We start from the raw sequence: 19,311 nt of genomic DNA on the forward strand, positions 1-19,311 counted from the left end.
CTGATGTATGTTGCTAGATTAGTACCTGAATGTGAGTGACTAACTCTACAGATTCCACATTCCATACACAGCACTACAATTTAATGGTTGCTCTGAGCAGTTACTTCTTCAGGAATTAAAGAGCACCTTGATGTACTGATGAGATACCAAAGACTCCTTCAAATGGTCCCTAGTCTATCTGTGAGGTTTATTCTATTTTACTTTTATAAAGCAGAACTGGAATCATGCCTAAGTTCATCTCCATAGTAAAGTCAAAGATTGGCATTCAAATAGAATATAGTTTCTTCCCTTTATTTTTTTAAGCTCTGCAAGTATTATTGGATATATTATCACCTTTGTATAGTGTGTCTAAGATACACAGATAAAATATACCTTTAATATATCTATAAATATATTAGATTTTATATGATTAAAATTAAATATATATTTAAAGGAAAATAAGATTATCAACCTAAATAGCTATGGCATTTTATGACTATTGTTTTTTCCAATATGTTCTAAGAGAAGAAATCTGACTGTAAGAGCCATTCTGAAAAGACTGGAAAGAACTAACTATGCTGATCAATTCCTAACATGTTGCTCACATACTCAAATTAACTTTCTTCCTGGTCACAACCTAGTAAGTATTTACCCTAAGTCTATACGTGAAATTTATGTTCGAGAGTTCAAACATATTAAAAAAGACTAATTATGACATCAGACTTCATCTTTTCCTAGACAATCTCCCCTGATATCTATATCAACTCAAGCCTCAGAACACAGTGTCTTTCTTCTACAAATAATCTCTAACTAATGAGAAGCAAAGATGCTGTTAGGATCTTCTCCTGTAACTGTTTTAGAGCATGCCCAGTAAAATTTACCATTACATTTCACGATGAATAATAAGCAGGATGCGCTGTTAACTTTATTAATATTTTTAAAAATTTAAACAGTTATCCACTTGTTACATTGTAATTTCATCATAAAACTGAGGACTAAAATTGATAGATATCAGCAGCCCAAACCTGTGACTCCTGAAATCTCATGCTACTAAGAGTTTCAAGACGAATGCAAGTGCCAGTCTCCTTGGCCATCATGCCAGGACAGAGAGGTCTGTATCCATCTCATACCTCTTCTGTGTGTCAAGTGAGACTGGGACTTATAAACAACCAACAAAGGACTATGGATCCCGGGCCTGCTTCTCTAGGCTTCTTTTCCTCCAGCTATAGCTCATCATCGGTTTGACTATGTAATTTGGTCTACACAAGAATAACTGTTGAAGGTGACTGCCACAATACCTTCTAAAATTAACATTAAACAGAATAAAAGACATGATCAATGTTAACTGGAATAGAAAGTCTTAATAATAACAAAAATGTTCTATGGCTCTGAAGGCCATTTACCACTAAAATGGCTGAAAATGATTAAGGGAAGATTACTTTTACATACAAGGTGAGAGAAGTACAGTATTCTATAACATAAAGCCTGTATGAAATATCTGATAAAGACCAGCTAAACTGCATTATACTTACTTGTAAGTGGGTAATAACTCATGTCTTTTGGAGGCACTGTCTGACTTTTATCACTGTCATACAGCCTTTGCACATGTCTTCCAGTTTGAAGTGGAGGGCCTAACTTGTCCATCTTACTATCAAAATATATAAAGGTGTACCCATAAGGAGACTGCTATGGTCGTTTGCTTCTAAAGAATTATGTAAACATAGGATTATTTTTCCTTAGGAAAAAAAAAAACATTCTTGTTCACTAGAAATCCACCCTCTTCCCTTAGTTCTCTGACTGCCAGGATAAAAGCATGTGTTACAGATCTGGGTTCACATAGTGCCCATCTTTAGACCTGTGAGTTCTGACCATTCGGGTCACCCTGCCAGTTTCCATGCCACCTTTATCCCAAGTAGGGAATAAATCAGGAAACAGCGGTTTGTGTAAAGCTAGACATGTACTTCAGGCTGTCATTCACAAATAACATAATTTTCACTTTTCCTGAACTGGAAGAAGTATTTTTTTTTAATTTTACTTTATTATTTCCCTCACATTTAAAACATATAAAAACTGAATATGTAATGCTTATATATTAATCTTATTTCACTTTCCAATAAATTATGTGTTTATTCTGAAATATAGGGAAAAGGCATAACATGATCTATACTTTAAAAGAGTCATTCTAAACATCACATGTAAAACATTAACCAACCACACCATTGTGTAATCTTTTTAAACCTCAAGTATACAATATCTCCACCTACTGGATACTAAAGCTAACTGCAAGTTTATAGGGCACTTAATTGTTTTACATTAGGAAGCTACAAAGTCTAATTATATACCATCACCAACAAATCCCACTTCACAAGAGAGAACAAGAAACCTAACAAATTACAGAAAGCATCTCAAATGAATGGTAGCAAACATGCTAGCTCATGATTAAAAATACATTTTTGAGCTAGGTGAGGCAGTGCAGGCCTTTAATTCTGGCATTTCAGAGGCAGAAGGATCACTGTGAATTCAAGCCCAACCTAGTCTACATAGTGAATTCTCAGCCAGCCAAAACTACAGTGAGATCTTGTCTCAAATGTATGTGTAAATATATATACAGAATACATATACACATGTATAAATATACATTTTACTCATAAATTTCTTTTAAAGGGATATCTACTTACTTCAGTTGTTTTTTTGTTTTTGTTTTTCATCATTAGGTAACTCAGTAGGATCTAAACATGGATCATGTTTTGTCAGGCACTGCTAATTTGAGAGAACAGAGTAGTGAAGAGAGGAGCTGAGTTCTTAAGGAGGTCAGTATCCAAGAAGGATCTGTTCATCTTTAGACCATCAGGGTCTCTGAGGACTGTTACAGTCTTTTGATGTTCTGTCCTCGCAGCCAGTGAGTGCTCCCAGTATGCATGTGGTGGTATGCACACAGCACAGAGCCTTCAGGAAATGTCTTAAACATAGTTTCTACATGTCTTTGAGGTTAAAACCTATCTCTAATTTATAACAGATCACAGAATCCAATGATTTAAGATCCTAATTCTAATTTCTTTGAATTTCTAACTGTTAAACAACCTTCAGAGCAATACTGTCACAAACACTATATTTAAAAAGGTATCCGTGACTTATGAATAAAGAATATACTCTTCCATCAATGGAGGAATGGATACAGAGACTGTGGTACATTTACACAATGGAATACTACTCAGCAATTAAAAACAAGGACATCATGAAATTTGAAAGCAAATGGTGGGATCTAGAAAAGATCATCCTGATTGAGGTATCCCAGAAGCAGAAAGACACATACAGTATATATTCACTTAGAAATGGGTACTAGACCTATAAGATAGGATAAACATACTAGAATATGTACATCCAAAGAAGATTAACAAGAAAGAGTACCCAGGGTAAGATGATCAATCCTCACTTACAAAGACAAATGGGGTGGACATTGGAAGTAGGAGAAAACAAGTAACAGGACAGGAGCCTACCGCAGAGGGCCTCTGAAAGACTCTACATAGCAGTTTATCAAAGCAGATGCTGAGACCCATAACCAAACCTTAGGCAGAGTGCAGGGAATCATATGAAAGAAGGGGAGTTAATATGACCTGGAGAGGACAGGAGCTCCACAAGGACCAAATATATCTGGGCACAGGGGTCTTTTCTGAGGCTGTTTCTCCATCCAAGGACCATGCATGGATATAACCTAGAACCTCTGCTCGGGTGTAGCCCATAGGAGCTCAGTGTCCAAGTGGGTACCCTAGTAAGGGGAACAGGGACTGTTCTTGACAGGAACTCAATTGCTGGCTCTTTCTCACACCCCCCAACCCCGAGAGAGGAGCAGCCTTGCTAGGTCACAGAGTAGGACATTGCAGCCAGTCCTGATGAGACCTGATAAGCTAGGGTCAGATGTAAGGGGAGGAGGACGTCCCCTATCAGTGGACTTAGAGAGGGGCAGGGAGGAGATGAGGGAGGGGGCTACAGCTGGAATACAATGTTAATAAACTGTAACTAATATAAAAAATAAAAATTTAATTAAAAAAAGAATACTCTGCCTCAGAAAAAGTTACTGAAATTAGATTTTAAGAAAACTTCAGCTGAAGCTAAACACTAAAGAGTACCCTACGGATGATGCTTACATTTCATTCATTCAGAATGGCAAAATAGACACTAGAAGTGTGGAAGAGGGCACACAGGATGGGAGCCTACTATACACAGTCCTTTGAAAAGATTCACCCAACAGTGGATTGAAGCAGATGCTGAGACTCAGGGTCAAACTTTGGGCAGAGCACAGGGAGTATTATGGCAGAAGAGAGGGGTGGGATTAGAGGGGCATGGAGGGGACAGGAGTCCCACATGGAGACCAACAAAACTAAAAGATCGGAGCCCAGAAGGTCCTGCAGAGACTGATGCACCATGTATACAAGGGAGGACCATGTATGGAGAGGACGTAGACTCCCCGCTCAGATGTGGCCTATTAGCAACTCAGTCTCCATGGGGATTTCTGAGAGCATCAGGGGCTGCCTCTATCATGAACTCAGTTGACTGATCTTTGACTGCTCTTCGCCCCTGATGATGCAGCCTTGCCAGGCCACAGAGGAAGAGGATCCAGGCAGTCCTGATGAGACTTAACAAGCTAGGGGCAGATGGCAAGATTGGAGAGTTCCCCCTTTCAGTGAAATAGGGGAAGGGGATGGGAGGAATAGGAAGGGTGGAACTTGGGGTGTAGAGGGAGGGGGCTTCAATCGGGATATATAATGAATACATGTAAAGGAAAAAAATTTACCAGACCAAAAGAAAAGAAAAAAAAAAAAAAACTTCAGCTTATTAAAGGCCATGGATTTAATCCTCAGCAACACACATAAATATTTCTATTTACATAAACTTATGTATAAATTTATATAAGTACATTTATATAAAAACAGATTCTTTAATTATGGGAACAAGTACTTATTTTTTTAATGTAATTTTTTGTTTATTAGAGTTTATTCTATTTGTATCCCAGCTGTAGCCCCACTCTTGTTCCCTCCCAATCCTACCCTCCTTCCTTCTCTCATCAACTCCCATGCCCCTTCCCCATGCCACTGATGGACCTCCCCTATCAGGTCTCATCAGGACTGTCTTTCATAATCTTCCTCTGTGGCCTGGTAAGGCTGCTCCTCCTCTGGGGAGGTGATAAAAGAGCTAGCCACTAAGTTCATGTCAGGGACAGACACTGTTCCCCTTACTAGGACATCCACTTGGATACTGGGATGCCATGAGCTCCCTCTGTGCAGGGGTTCTAGGTTATCTCCATGAATCGTCCTTGTTTGGAGTATTAGTCTCAGAAAAGATCCCTAGGCCCAGATTTTTTGGTTCTGTTGGGGAATAAGTATTTAAATCCAATGAATTTAAATGCAGTGAACCGATAAATAAAAAAAAAAAAAAGATAAAATTCAGATGAAAAATCTAATGTGAATGTTCCCTGTGCTACATATAGGAGAGTTGAGAATATGTTCACATTGTGAAAACCTAATTGAAAGGTAGGCCCCAGTGATTTCTGCCAGACATGAATTATAAAATCAATCACTATTATATAAAATATAAACCCACTATATAAAAATTTATATATGGACTATATAAATGATTATGGTTTAGACAAACACATAACTCAAACATTTCTTTTTAGTCAGCGTTATTGGGTTAAGTCAAACATCGTCTGCTACAATGTCTTATTATTAGGTTGTGTAGACATTTATAGATTTACAAATGTCAATTCATTATCAAGATTTTACACAGCACCTTTTTGAGTTTTCAAAAGATTCATAGCTGAATGGCCACTTTAGGAAATATTGGGTAATGATCTCAACCTATTTCTGACTTGAAGTAAATTTCAACTGAAGAAAAGTTCATGTTTAGTGCTGATATATAAAGAATCAGTCCACTGAGAAAGCAACCTCCCCACTTATGAAGAGTCTTTTACTGCATCAGACAGCACAGATGGTTGCATAATCAAAAGATGATTTCTGGAATCACACTGCAGAAGATTACCAGGTGGCATCTGTTACTTAGTGGATCTCTGCAGTTAGGATATTCTGCGCCATACCAAAGCTCTAGAATGATCCAGATATTTATTCTGATCTAAATTCTAATTTATCATAAATAATTTAGTATCAATTCCAAAATTAAAAAAAAATACCCTAATACAATAGCTTCAATCATTTTCTATTTACACAACATGCTAGGTCCATACACCAGAACACGACTATACATGAGAAGAGGGTTTCTGGGTTGTCAGGATGCTCAGCAGGTAGAGGTGCTTTCAGGTAGGCCTGACGGCCCAAGTTCAATCCCGAGCCACACATGGTCAAAGAAAGAACTATTTCCCACAAGCTGTCCTATGACTAACATGAATCGCCTGGCATACACATGCACACACAAACTAAATAAAAGTTAAAGAAAAAGGTTTGGAAGGAACATGTTTCTATCTTATAAAAACTAGAGGCATTTATTTCTAATTTAATGTAATAAAGCATTAAAATTAAGTTCACCTTTTTATCAAAAGATGTTCTGCAGGGCTGGGGAGACAGCGGCTCAGCCAACTGCTTGCTGCACAAGCAAGAGGACACGAGTCCGAAGCCCCAGAAACCAGGTGAAAATCAAGCATCATCCTGCGCAACTGTACTGGGGGATGCTGGGAGAATCCAGCTCTGACCAGCCAGCAGCCCTTACAGACTGCAATTTCAATGACAGACTCAACTAATGAGGAGAGAACTGTCCACAGGCCTCCACACGCACACACACACTCACAGGGCTCTACGATCAATCTACAGACGGGTTTTTGGTTTTCACAGTAACTGACATAAATTACTGAAAGAGTAATTCGACTATTAAAAAATGTTATGTTCAGTATATATTTAAAATGGCCATGTCAGTTTTGTTATATTACACAAATGTAACAACATTTAATGACAATATTGTACCATACTTCTGAAATTTCCTGGGGCTAAATAAAATTAACTTTTAGAATTAGGGTGAAAACCCTACTTAGGTGTTTTGTTTAAAAAAAAATAACTGTAGATGAAATCTCAGGGTCATTTTGATTTGCATCTCCCTGGTGGCTAAGGATGTTGAGCATCTCTTTAAGTGTTTCTCTGCCATTCTATATTCCTCTACAGAGAATTCTCTGTTTAGCTCCATACCCCATTTTTTTAATTGGATTGCTTGATTTATTGTTTTTTAACTTCTTTAGTTCTTTACATATTCTGGATATTAGCCCTCTGTCAGATATAGGGTTGGTGAAGATCCTTTCCCAGTCTGTAGGCTGTCATTTTGTTCTGATAACAGTGTCCTTTGCTTTACAGAAGCTTTTTAGTTTCATGAGGTCCCATTTATTGATTGTTGCTCTTAGAGCCTATGCTGTTGGTGTTCTGTTCATGAAGTTGTCTCCTGTGCCAGTGAGTTCTAGGCTCTTCTCCACTTTTTCTTCTAACAGGTTTAGTGTGTCTGGTTTTATGTTGAGGTCTGTGGTAGCTCAGTAACCAATTGGTTTCCCATAGTAAGGGGAACAGGGACTATTTCTGACAGGAACTCAATGGCAGGCTCTTTGACCTCCCCCACCCCCAAGGAAGGAGCAGCCCTGCTAGGCCACAGAGGAGGACTTTGCAGCCAGTCCTGAAGATACCTGATAAAAAAGGGTCAGATGAAAGGGGAGGAGGTCCTCCCCAATCAGTGGACTTGGAAAGGAGCAGGGAGGAGGTGAGGGAAGGGGGGAGGAACTGGGAGGGATGAGGGAACAGGATACAGCTGGGATACAGTTAATAAAATGTAACTAAAATAAAAATTTTAAAAAAAGAAAAAAGAAATAAAATAGAAGGTTCTATAAAAAATAACTAGAAATAATCACAGGTTATCTAGAACTTAATTAATAATATTTCCAAATATTAAAATGTCATGATTCCAATATATGATGCATAGGACCAGCATATATAAGTAAAGTGATCCATATCAGAGACTATAAACAGAAGGCTTGAAACAGCTGTAGGATCCTGCATTGATAGCATTTATCAATCTCAGATGAGGCTCAATTCCTTCAATGCTGGCCTAATGTTTTAATAGAGTCTTCAATCCTGAGCCAATGCGTAACTGAAAAAGACCGTTGCTATGCAAATTTCAGATAACTCTTCTACAGGATCACTATTCTATGATGAACCAATAAGTTTATAGCTGAGAAATTTATCAATTCATCAGTTTTATCAATCATTCTATAAGAATACTAGACATTTAGTTACTTTTTTTTCTCTTCGTATTGTTGACTCTATTATCAAAGTGTTTACAATTTATCAAAAGAAACAATAAAATGAATCCCTGCTCCAAAAACTCTGAAAAATAAATAGTACGTCGCACTAAATAGACCGTCGTTGAGTGATACACAAGAGGAACACAGTAATACTCCGACTAATGGAGTAAATACATGGACCAGACCCAAACAATAACTCTGGTTCAAGTAGAAGGATCCTCTATATAGAGGATTAGAATCTGAACACATATGACTGCCCGTTTAATATGCCATGGGGCAACCAAAGGGTTCAATTTTCATGGCATTATAAGCAGCATAATACTTAAAAAAAAGTGTGTTCAAAATCTTTGCCTCTTAGCAAAAACCTATTTTCTTAGGGATCATGTAAGTCAGGTTTTTAAATTAGTTATCAGAGTCAAAGTGTTGTCAGAGAGTTATACTCAAAGTTACATACCCACATAGTGGCACGGCAGGGGCCTAGTTTCCTAACTCCATGATCAGTGTGCTCACTCACTCGCTCCTGTTCTCTCTCTGTCCCTTGCGTGTGTGGTGCTTGCATGTACGTATAGGCATTTTTCATTTGTTTGTTTTTGTTTGGGTTTGTTTGTTGTGCGGCATGCGTGTGGGTGCTAGTGTGTGTGGGCAGGCGCAGGACTGAGGTTGGTATCAGGAATCATCCCCGATTGCTGTTCTACCTTACTCATTAAAACAGGGTCTCCCAATCAAATCCAGAGTTAGCTGGCAAAGTTGGTCTTGTTAGTCAGCTTGATCTGGGGACTCAGACACCACCTTCCAAGGCGGGAAACACAGGCTAACTGCTATGCCCGATCAGTGATGCATGGCTTCTGGGCATCAACTCTACATCTCAAGCTTGTACAGCAAGTACTTTGACCACGGAACCATCTCCCCAGCCCAAAATTCTTTTTGAAAAATTCTATGATCTAGCTTCATGTGCACAGACTACTCAAAAAGCATGTCATAAAACTTCCTATGACCAAAGAGGAAATCATCAGTATAATAGAAGTATCGAAAAATATTACCTTCTAACTTATAATCAACTATAATCAAAACACTAAGAAGACTATAGCCCAACAAAAGCAATTATCTGTGCCATGGTAAAGGTTTTATAGAATTAACTGCTGTGTCTATACATTACTATGTATTGAGCTCACCAGTAGAGAAGACAAAAAGAAATCAGTACAGTTTTGTTTTTTAATCACTAGAGGATAGAACAAGAAAGAGACACATAACTCTGTATTTTGGGAGTACTTTGTTAAATTTTTTTGTTCTTTCTATGGTCTTATTTGTTTTCTTTTTGGTAATGCTGGAAACTGAATCCAAGGCCTTGCACATGCTAGGCAACTGTCCCGCTACTAAGCTATATGGTTATCTCATTAAACTTTTTGTGCAAGTATGTATGGGTATGTGATATGTGTGTATATGTCTACACTTGTTGGTGTGTCTGAGTGTAGGCATATATATGCCATAGTGCACATGAGAAATTAAGAGGACAATGTCAGCACTCGGTCTTCAGGTCTTCACTTCTACCTTTTTGGCACAGGCTCCATATTTTCTGCAATGTACATCAGGCTAGCTGGTCTATGAGCTTCCAGGGATCCTGTTCTGCCTCTTATAGTCCCAGCAGAACACTAGCATTACAGCTACTGCATTATAATGCCAGGATTTCCCATGAAATCCTGTGGATTTGAGCACAGGTATTCATGCTTACACGGATAATGTTTTACCCACTGAGTCATCTCCCCAGCTCTCAAGTCTTTGTATATCTTGGACTTCCTATGCTGTCTGAATTGAGTGGGAAAAGACGGCTAATCCCAACTGACAATTAATCCTCTGTAAAACTGCTTCATGAAAGCAAGTGACTATGAGTCAGAGATAAAGTGTATTTGAAAATAATGTGAGCTATGTTTCCTTAACCAACTACTATTTAAAAAAGGATAAAAACTTCTGTACTATTAGTTTTGTGGCAATCCCTTGATGTTGTATTTATTAACAGAGAAGAGAGTAAATCTATGAAAATAAGTGTTTAGATAATAAAATATATAATCCTATCTAGTTTTCCAAAATTACAATGGATCATTGAAAGTAGAAGCTATTTCACTAAAAGTCATCTATATAGAATGATAGAAATATAGGAAAAATAAAATTATTTGTTACTAATAATTTACTAATAATTCCATATATTTCGACATTTTATCTACACATATTTTTACTTTTCATCATACTACACTTCAGGCAATACAGGAAAATTCCATAAAGAATTTTGTAACATACGTTTTCCTAGCAAAATCATTATAAAAATGTATCTATTTTTGATTGCCAAATATCTTTATATGCATTTCTATAAATATTATGCCACCAAAACTATACACTTAATAATTTTTTTTCTAGTCAAAGAGATCTCAATTAGCAAGTGGCTTTTCCTAAAACTTATGCACCTTTAAAAAAATCTGGTTCTCTGAGTTACTCCATTACCACAGAGAAGACTTAATTAAATTTTATGCAAACTGTGCAGCACAATGTGTCATATACAGTGCTCAATACATCAGAGTTATTACTAAACCTTCAACAGTTCACATCATTTCCTTAGAGGCCCAAAATAAAACTGTTCACCCAAACACACATGTACACATTCATCACACATACAACACACACACACACCACAAAACACATTAAGGATCTTGATGAACACCAACTCTATTTTTCTGAAGCAGCTGTATCACTGAATGTCTCTTCACCAGCCATGTTAAAATGAACAAATGGCTCAGAAAAGGACTGAGGACACACACAAAGCACAGCAATAATGTAAACACAGCACCAACAACATATTCAGCATGGACTTACCCTGCCTGAGGGGCTGCTATTGTTCTATGAGAAGGAGATAAGGTCTGAGCTTTGTTTCCCAAAGTATTGTTAACTGAAGATGCTTTACCCGAAGGCACACCTTATAATAAAAAGGCAAGAGTTTTAACAGACATCTGAAAGAAAATTCACATAACACAAGAGTCTATATAACAAGGAAAACAGCTCCTTAGTAACATCTTTGTGCCTCTAGTTACAAAATAATAATTTAAAACTATTAATGAGGAATGTGTCCACTTGCCATTTATCTCATTTCTGACACATAAAAACTTCCTACTTTAGTGGTGTCTTCTTGAAGCCATTAGTACTCGTCTTACAGGACAGCTTCAAGTTCACATACAAGAAATGAGTGAAAACACTGTGGACTATCAAGCAATCAAAAAAGGAATTTGGCTGTAAGATCTATTCAAAGTTATTTCCATTTTTTCCCGGAAATAATCACTAGGTTAAACTTCTTATCTGAACCTTTTAATAAACTAGAATACATCACTTTTGTCATTTCCTTATCAACTAACACAGCTCTCTTTGATTGTTTAATTTGCCATATGGATCTCATTACCTACAATAGTTTTGCTAGTAGTACTTGGTTGTGGTAGTCGGGAAGATCCTGATGATGTGGTTCCAGGAGAATTTGATTTTTTAAGTGGAGATGGCTTATACTAAAATAATGAAAATTAAAAAAAAATAACATCATTTTGTTATCAGGGGATACAAACCAGTATCAGCTCATAATCCCTAACATCAGGTTTTGTTTGTTTATATACAAGAAAAGGCTGTAGAGATAGATGTGAATGACAGTTATGCAGCACTGGGAATGAATTTAATAATACTGACATACACTTAAAACTGGTTAAGAAAAATGTTGCCATTTTTAAAATGAGACATAGTATAGAAAACAAAACAAATTTAGTTTTGACAAAAAAAGATTGCACAGACCAACTCTTCTATGAAACTATAAATATCAAGAAACTACAAAATGTTTACATGGAAAACATTTAAAAGCACTGAATGTTAGAGCAGGCAAAAAGAAATTGCCATGTTAACCCATCTGAGGCTGTAGCAACTGCCCACCAGCACATAGATCAGATTTTCAAATAAAAGTTAGTCAGCCAGACTGACACCAATGAACTTAATTTGATATGTCTCCAGATGAATAGTATCAAGGAATTAGAAAGGCAATGAAAACAAACAAAAAGAGTAGCACAGGAACATACATGTGTTTGTGTATATGGAAAAAAAATTTGAAAGACCTAAAACAATTTCCAACCCAGAGGGCTTACCAGACAGCATTTTAAAAACTGTGGGGGAGGGGAGACCAATTAGAGTCTAGTCTCTAGACTGGGAAAAACACATATATAAGTCAAAAAAAAGAAAGAAAATGTGAGCATAACCAAGACTCTTAAGCTGTAATGACTATTTTCTTATCAAACAAAATACACTTACAAATAATCAGAAACCATTGGAATTAAAGGACCAAAAAAGGCATTTATATTATGGATTTCAAAAGCAGACATTACTACAATTGAAGAAAATTTCTAAGTATGTGATATATGAATCAAAATAGCATGAGAGACAGAAAAATACTATAATCAAAACTAAAGATTTTAACAAATTTCCTTTTATAATTGGTGGGAGCATCAAAAGAAATGTCAATAAGAATCAGTACATTCAGTCTGGCTTTTATAAATCTCAACACACAACTGCAAAGATTTTATTCCAGATGTGATGCAGCATACACTAAAAGACCTCATGCATGGCAACAGAAAACACTTGAGAAAAATATATTTTACTGTTATGAATCATAAACATAAAAACATCAGTGTCAAAAAGGCACATTCTCATTAATTTGTAGAAATAATTTAAACTGTGCATTTCACCTGAGGCCGAGAAGCTGGCTTTCCTTTGGAATCAGTAGAATACTTGCCCTTATTACTAATCCGTGCTGCCTGTTCTTTACAAAAATTTATATGTCTGTCTGCTGCATTTTCATTGAATCTCCTCTGGCAATATGGACACTGAATGTAATCTAAAGCATAATCAAAGCAGAAACAAATCAGTACCAGAACACCTGAAGGGACAGGAAGAATTTCTATGATTAGGAGTTCAAGATGAGTAATAAAATAACGGCATGTGATAAGCAGGATTCACATTCCCATATACTATACAACTTGGCTGGCCTAAATTTACTAAGGCTTTTTAAGAAAAAGTACAAGAAATAAGTATCTCCTACATTTGAATTAATCTGAGAAAAAAATGAAGAAAAAAGAGTAAAAATAAAGTATCAGTAGAAAGTAAAAAGTAAAATGTTTCATCATGCACATAAACTTTATATGGTACCTAACACTTTAAAATATAAACCGATGTACAGATTAAATTATAAAATATTTTTTAGAAATAAAATCAAGAAATAGGTACACAGACTGACAAGAAATTTATATTCTAAAAGGAGGTCCCACGAAATGGAAGAAGTAATTTAGAAATCAAACCATCACTGACAAAATTCAAATTTCAGAAAAATCCCTAAAAATGGAACAGTCCAAACTATCCAACAACAAATTGTATGGCAAGTACCAAAGCTTAATGGAGTCCCACAAGCCACACTGCCCTGAGGAGCTGGCACTCCTTCTTTACCTGCATGGAGTGCAGCTAAGAAGCTAAGATGTACTATGGAAATGTCTCTTTCTTTGTTGTTGTTGCTGCTGTCGTTTATATACGGATATAACTATCCATTCACTGACACATTATACGGGCTTCTAACAAGACAGAGCTAAGTAATACCCTTACCAACATCCATACCTAAATATCTTACAACTTGGCCTTTCACTGAAATAGCTAGCAGTGTCTCCTCTAGAATGAAATGTTTAACATAATCAAGTCTAGGTTTGCTAAAGAACGTTCTCTTTCCTAGGAAGTAACCTCCAGTCTAGAGCTGCAATTCAATCTTAATGTGAGTGACGGTTTACATTAAAAGCATGGCCTGTAAAGGATGTTCTAATAGCCAACGGAAAAATGGCGATTTACCGCTTTAAATCTATCGCAATCTCCCATGTGGATGTGCTGTAACCTTTTTACTTTCATAATAAGTAACAGTACAACTTCTAGTTTCCCAGTAAAAACTGAAAGAATACATTGTTTTGAAAATATAATTTAGGTAATTGTTTTACACCAGAGGTTCTGCATTCATTATATATTTTAGAACTATAACTTTTTTATCAGGCAAAATACTAAAGAACCAGGAAACATAAGCATTCAAATCCTAATGAATGTGTAATGAGTATAGTTGACTTTCTATATATCTATCTTTTATAATTACAATTTTTAAGACATAAAGTGTATGTTTAAATAATAGCATTCTGATGATAAGTAGTGCGTTTTTATGCTCTGAAAGGATGTATCTTTACATCTAGATTCCTGAAATAAAGTGATTATTTAAAAGTACTTAAGGATTATTTGTCACTAGGTTTAATGATAAAAATTATTTTATACCAACTTAAATGACAAATTCTATCATCTTTGCCCACATGAACATTTGTCCATAATGCTCTACATACCAGGGTCATAGGAAGGGGGAGGAGGTGGAGGAAGTTTACCACCCTCTTTAAGGGCCTGATCAAGGCCTTTTGCTGCTCTTATGGTGGCAATGAATTCCTCATGCTTTCTTCTCCAATTAGATGGTTTCTTTGGTGGTTCTGGCTAAAAAATATGAAAAAGCAACATCAAAATATATTTTCAGTAGACTGAAATAAAAGTTCTGGTTAAGCTGTATTATTTCAAATGTTCTCTTAGCAGGAATCCATTCGTGATCTTTCCCAAATTAAAAACCTGCAGTCACACTATACACAACTTTTAAATATAATTCTACTTGAGGCAGATGCTGTTAAAAGTGTCCTCTACAGGTGTTCAACCGTATTTGTGCTTGTATTCTAAATCTCTCTTTTTTGATCCTTTATACAATAAAAATGTACCAAATCTGAGTGGTTTTAACTAGTTTTAGAAGTAGAAAACAGTTCTCTGGATTTCATTAGAGTTTCTTTTATGAGTGAGACTGAGTATGTTTTCATCATCTCACTGAGTCATTTGTATTTATTTTATAAACGGTTCATATTCGTAGTCAACTTCTTTTCCTGGTTTTTAGCTTTTTAGCAATAATTCTTACTAGATATAGAGGAAATTATCCTTTTCCTCCAATTCCTGTGGACCTAGAGGTTCTTTGATATGCAGAATCATTTTAAAACTATTAGTTAATTTACTATTTTCTGTTGGCTTTTGACTTTGTTTTTTGAACTTTATTTTCATATTCATTGTGTATTTCATTCATTCTTGTATATAGAATGACATAAGAGTCCAGCTGTCTATTTATTAAAATGGTCATGCCATGATTTCTGTATCCTTTAACTGCCTACCCCACACTACCCCAATATTGAGATAAAATATTCACCATAAACTAAACACACCAGTGTAAGTCTATTCCTGATTTTCCCCCTTTCATTATATTGCTTGATGATTCTTGTGCTAGAACTAGGATTGTAAATACTGAAACTTTATGGCATATCTGACATTTGACAGTAGTTTTAATTCATGGTCATTTTTCAATCTTTTCCTTATTATATGTATGCTTTTCTATATCATTTTTGACAACTGGCTTGTCATTTAAAATTATTTTAACTAGTAAAATGAATTTTATTCATAAATAATTTAGGGAACTTAATCTTTATTATGCTGAACTGACCTATATAAGAACATGTTCTGTGTATCTCAATTGGAAAAGTATTCATTTGCATCTTTTTGTATTTCATGTATTCTGCATAAAAAGCTTGCTCTTTTACTATAAAATGTATTACTAAATAATCTTATACCGGGTATTGTTCTTGTATATAAGATTTTTCATGATTTGTTTTAAAAGATTATTTATTAACTAATAATAATTAGTGATAAATTACCTAGTAATTTTGTACATTTTCTTTTTATCTTATTGTCTTACTGTCTACAGTAATTTTGCAGTCGATTCCTTTGAATTTTCTAGGCATGTCATAATTCCCAATGTGTACATAGCTTCATTTTATTTCTTTAACCCTATCAGCTGGCATCTCATGCATTGGTTGTAAATGAATCCAGCTCCTGACTGGTAATTCTACCGCCTCCAATATCTTCCCACTAAACATGATACTGACTTAATTAGCCCAACTATCAAGAATATGCATTCAATCAAAGTCAAAAGATATTTATGTAAAACTACAAATGCCAAACTAAACAATAAAAATTAAAACCCTAACTCCCAGTCCTAGCTTTGGTCAAGTCGCCTGTGTGCAGGTCTACACTGGTAAGTGTAGCTCTTACCCCTCATCCAAGAAACTTCTTTCTATGACAGACGGAGACTTTTACAGAGGTTCATAACTGCAGAGACTATGACTATGTGGGCCAGGCCCACATGATACAAGTGTAAAGCAACCCGCTACACCTAAGACTCAAGGGAAATCACAGGAAAGATTGTAAGAGCCAGAGGAACAGGACACCTGGTGCAATATAAGTGCCCTCTAGGCATGACAGGAAGACTGCATCCATGAAATCTAAACAAGATGCTTGTCTCAGAAAGCTAGCATAATGACAGCAGCTGCCATATCAAGGTATATGGGGAAAATCCCTGTGTTATGAGCTACCGGTGGTCCATGGCCACTGGAGAGGAAGAATAACTTTTCTCTAGGGACAAGATCCTGCACAGGCTGTCTAACCCCAGGAAGTCGGCCCTGGGCACATGTATCTGTAAACAATGCTAAATAAACTAAGTAGGCTGTACATACACACGTGTGCTAGAGTGTGCGCAGAGTAATTAAAGAAGGCGTCATGATTTTGGAAGTTGGTGCATGGGAGGGGCTGCAGAAGGAAAGGTGATCCAGCAGGGCTGTGTGTACAGTACTGATGTAGGAAGTTCTCAAAATCATCTATGAATTTAAAAGGTCACGACTATGATACATGGTTACGTGAAAAGATTCTAAATTGCCAAGATAATTGATGATTAAATAGAATAGAAAATATCTTTAAAACAAAACATAACAAAACAGCAATCAGGAAGAAGTCACAAGACTTCTTAAAAAGTGGATTTGTTTGTTTTAAAAAGTGGATTTATTGTTAAGAATTTCCCTCCAAAAATTTCCCAGGCCCACAGGCCTATACTACTGAGTGCTATACTGCTTTTATAGTATAAAAACAAAGCAATATTCCCCCAAAATTTATGAGAGCAACAAAAATTTTTGAAAAGAAAAAACATAAATCTACTTCACTCATGGATATACAATACAAAACTTTTACATTAAGAAGTTCTTCCTTTACAGCTAAATAGTGATATTTATCTGCTCTGGAGTATTAGTCATCTAATGTCAAGGAATGCTGGGCTTTTCTACTTGGTTTTGTTAGACAGATCTTTGTATCAATGAGAGCTAACAGCCTTTTTATTATTCATCACTGAATGTGTGGCTTTTCCTGGTGTGTTGGAACATGGTCCAAGATTGAAATTTCTGAAAACTTGTAAGAAAACTCCAAGTAAACAAGACAATGAGTCCTATAATCTCTGTTCCTCATAATGTTGGTTGTTCTTGGAATGTGCTTTCCTGCCCCTCCCAGATGTAACAATAGAAATGAATTTTACTTTAGATTACCCGTTAGCTTATCCATTATTATTTACATGATGTTTCCAAGCACGGGTTGCCTTCCTGACTCTGTACAGCCTCAACTAACAGGACCTTGCCCTTGTGACAATATACAACTTGAACTTTTCTTTGATTTTACCAAAACTTCAATTTGTCCTATTGTTTAGGTACTTGTGATTTTGTTGGGAGTTCCTTGATAAAAATAAACACATTAAGAAGTACACTACAATTTTAAAATCTTCAAATTGCTTTCTAAATTTTAAAATGTATGTGACTCACCCAAGGCAGATTTTAATTCAGTGTGTATCTGTGTATATACAAGACCCCTGATTCTAACAAGTTCTCAAATAATCCTGCTATTCACTGGATTACACTTTAGAGAGAAGCAAGGCAATAAACAGTATAGTTTTGTTTTGTTTTGTTTTTGCTTTTATTCTTAAATAATTAAGATTAAAAAAAAAAAAGAGTAACTCTTGACACAGGCTTGTGTAATCTCCACAATAACCCTACCCTGAAGGTAGTCAAATACTACCTTCAGCAGCAGTGCTCAGGTAAGCAGAAGCATACATAGGTTAACTGGCCTTTTAGGCATAAGGTTATTGTGCAATTCAAATGCTGATTTCTGTACCCTCTCTATATCTGGTTGCAACCCTGTTCTAAGAATCTCTTCTCTCAATATTGGGTAAACACTGCTCCCCAATTGCTCCTGATGCACCAATAAAGCAGCTGACATACAATCACTGAGCAGGGAGAGAACAAGGCTGGACTTTCTGCCAGCCAGGGCAGGAGGAGTTAGAAGAGGAAGTAGGAGATTCAGTTATGGGAGAGGTCCAAGAGACATGAAAAGGAGCTGGAGAAGGAAAACTATCAAGTGCAAGTATTTCTGAGATGTACGCTGGGAGGAAGCCAAATTAGGTTAGAGGGTTAAGAATAAATTAATAACTGTTCCATTACTTATTATTAAACTGCTCCATTACTACTACTACTACTACTTATTATTATTATTATTTTCTGTATAATTTTACACTTTCATTACCAATAACATTTCTATTCATTCATCTGTTTTTAATTAAAGTAAAATTTATGTTTCTGATGATGCTTATTCTGAACACATAACAGAATTTTGCTTAATCTACCCAGAATAAAACTCACTATAATTTTATCACTAGGTGATATAAAAATATATAGTGTTCAAAAGCTTATAGTTACCCTGGGTTTAAGAGGTTTAACTGTGGGAATATCAGTTCCTTCAGCTCTTTGCCTGCTTGAATCAAAAGTCTTCCGTTTTTTAGTGGCAGTTTTCTGGCAAATGGGTCCATGTTTTTTCTGTTAAAATGAAGAAATGTACCATAATATTTTCTTTGCTACAGTAAAGAAGACTGCAAAACTAAAAATTCAGTTCAGCTTAAACACCATAACAAAAAACCCAGAGGAAAAAAGTTACATCTTTCCTTAATTGGATTAAGCTTTAAAACACACACACACACACACACACACACACACACACACACACACACACACACA

The 19,311-nt window shown here is 36.0% G+C and overlaps 1 protein-coding gene across 1 annotated transcript in view; it reads right to left on the minus strand.

Annotated features, from left to right (window-relative positions):
- Zc2hc1a (zinc finger C2HC-type containing 1A) overlaps nucleotides 1–19,311 on the minus strand; it is a 42,471-nt gene that overhangs the window by 8,343 nt on the left and 14,817 nt on the right. The window contains exons 3-7 of the mRNA XM_055603545.1: nucleotides 18,997–19,113; nucleotides 14,695–14,836; nucleotides 13,021–13,169; nucleotides 11,703–11,802; nucleotides 11,126–11,225 (exon numbers count right to left, since the gene is read on the minus strand). Of these exons, the coding sequence (XP_055459520.1) occupies nucleotides 11,126–11,225; nucleotides 11,703–11,802; nucleotides 13,021–13,169; nucleotides 14,695–14,836; nucleotides 18,997–19,113 (608 nt within the window). The remainder of the gene's footprint in view (nucleotides 1–11,125; nucleotides 11,226–11,702; nucleotides 11,803–13,020; nucleotides 13,170–14,694; nucleotides 14,837–18,996; nucleotides 19,114–19,311) is intronic.

Source organism: Psammomys obesus, unplaced genomic scaffold (assembly GCF_907164565.1).
Source record: "Psammomys obesus unplaced genomic scaffold, mPsaObe1.curated_primary_1811, whole genome shotgun sequence".
In the NCBI taxonomy this organism is placed as follows: Eukaryota; Metazoa; Chordata; class Mammalia; order Rodentia; family Muridae; genus Psammomys; species Psammomys obesus.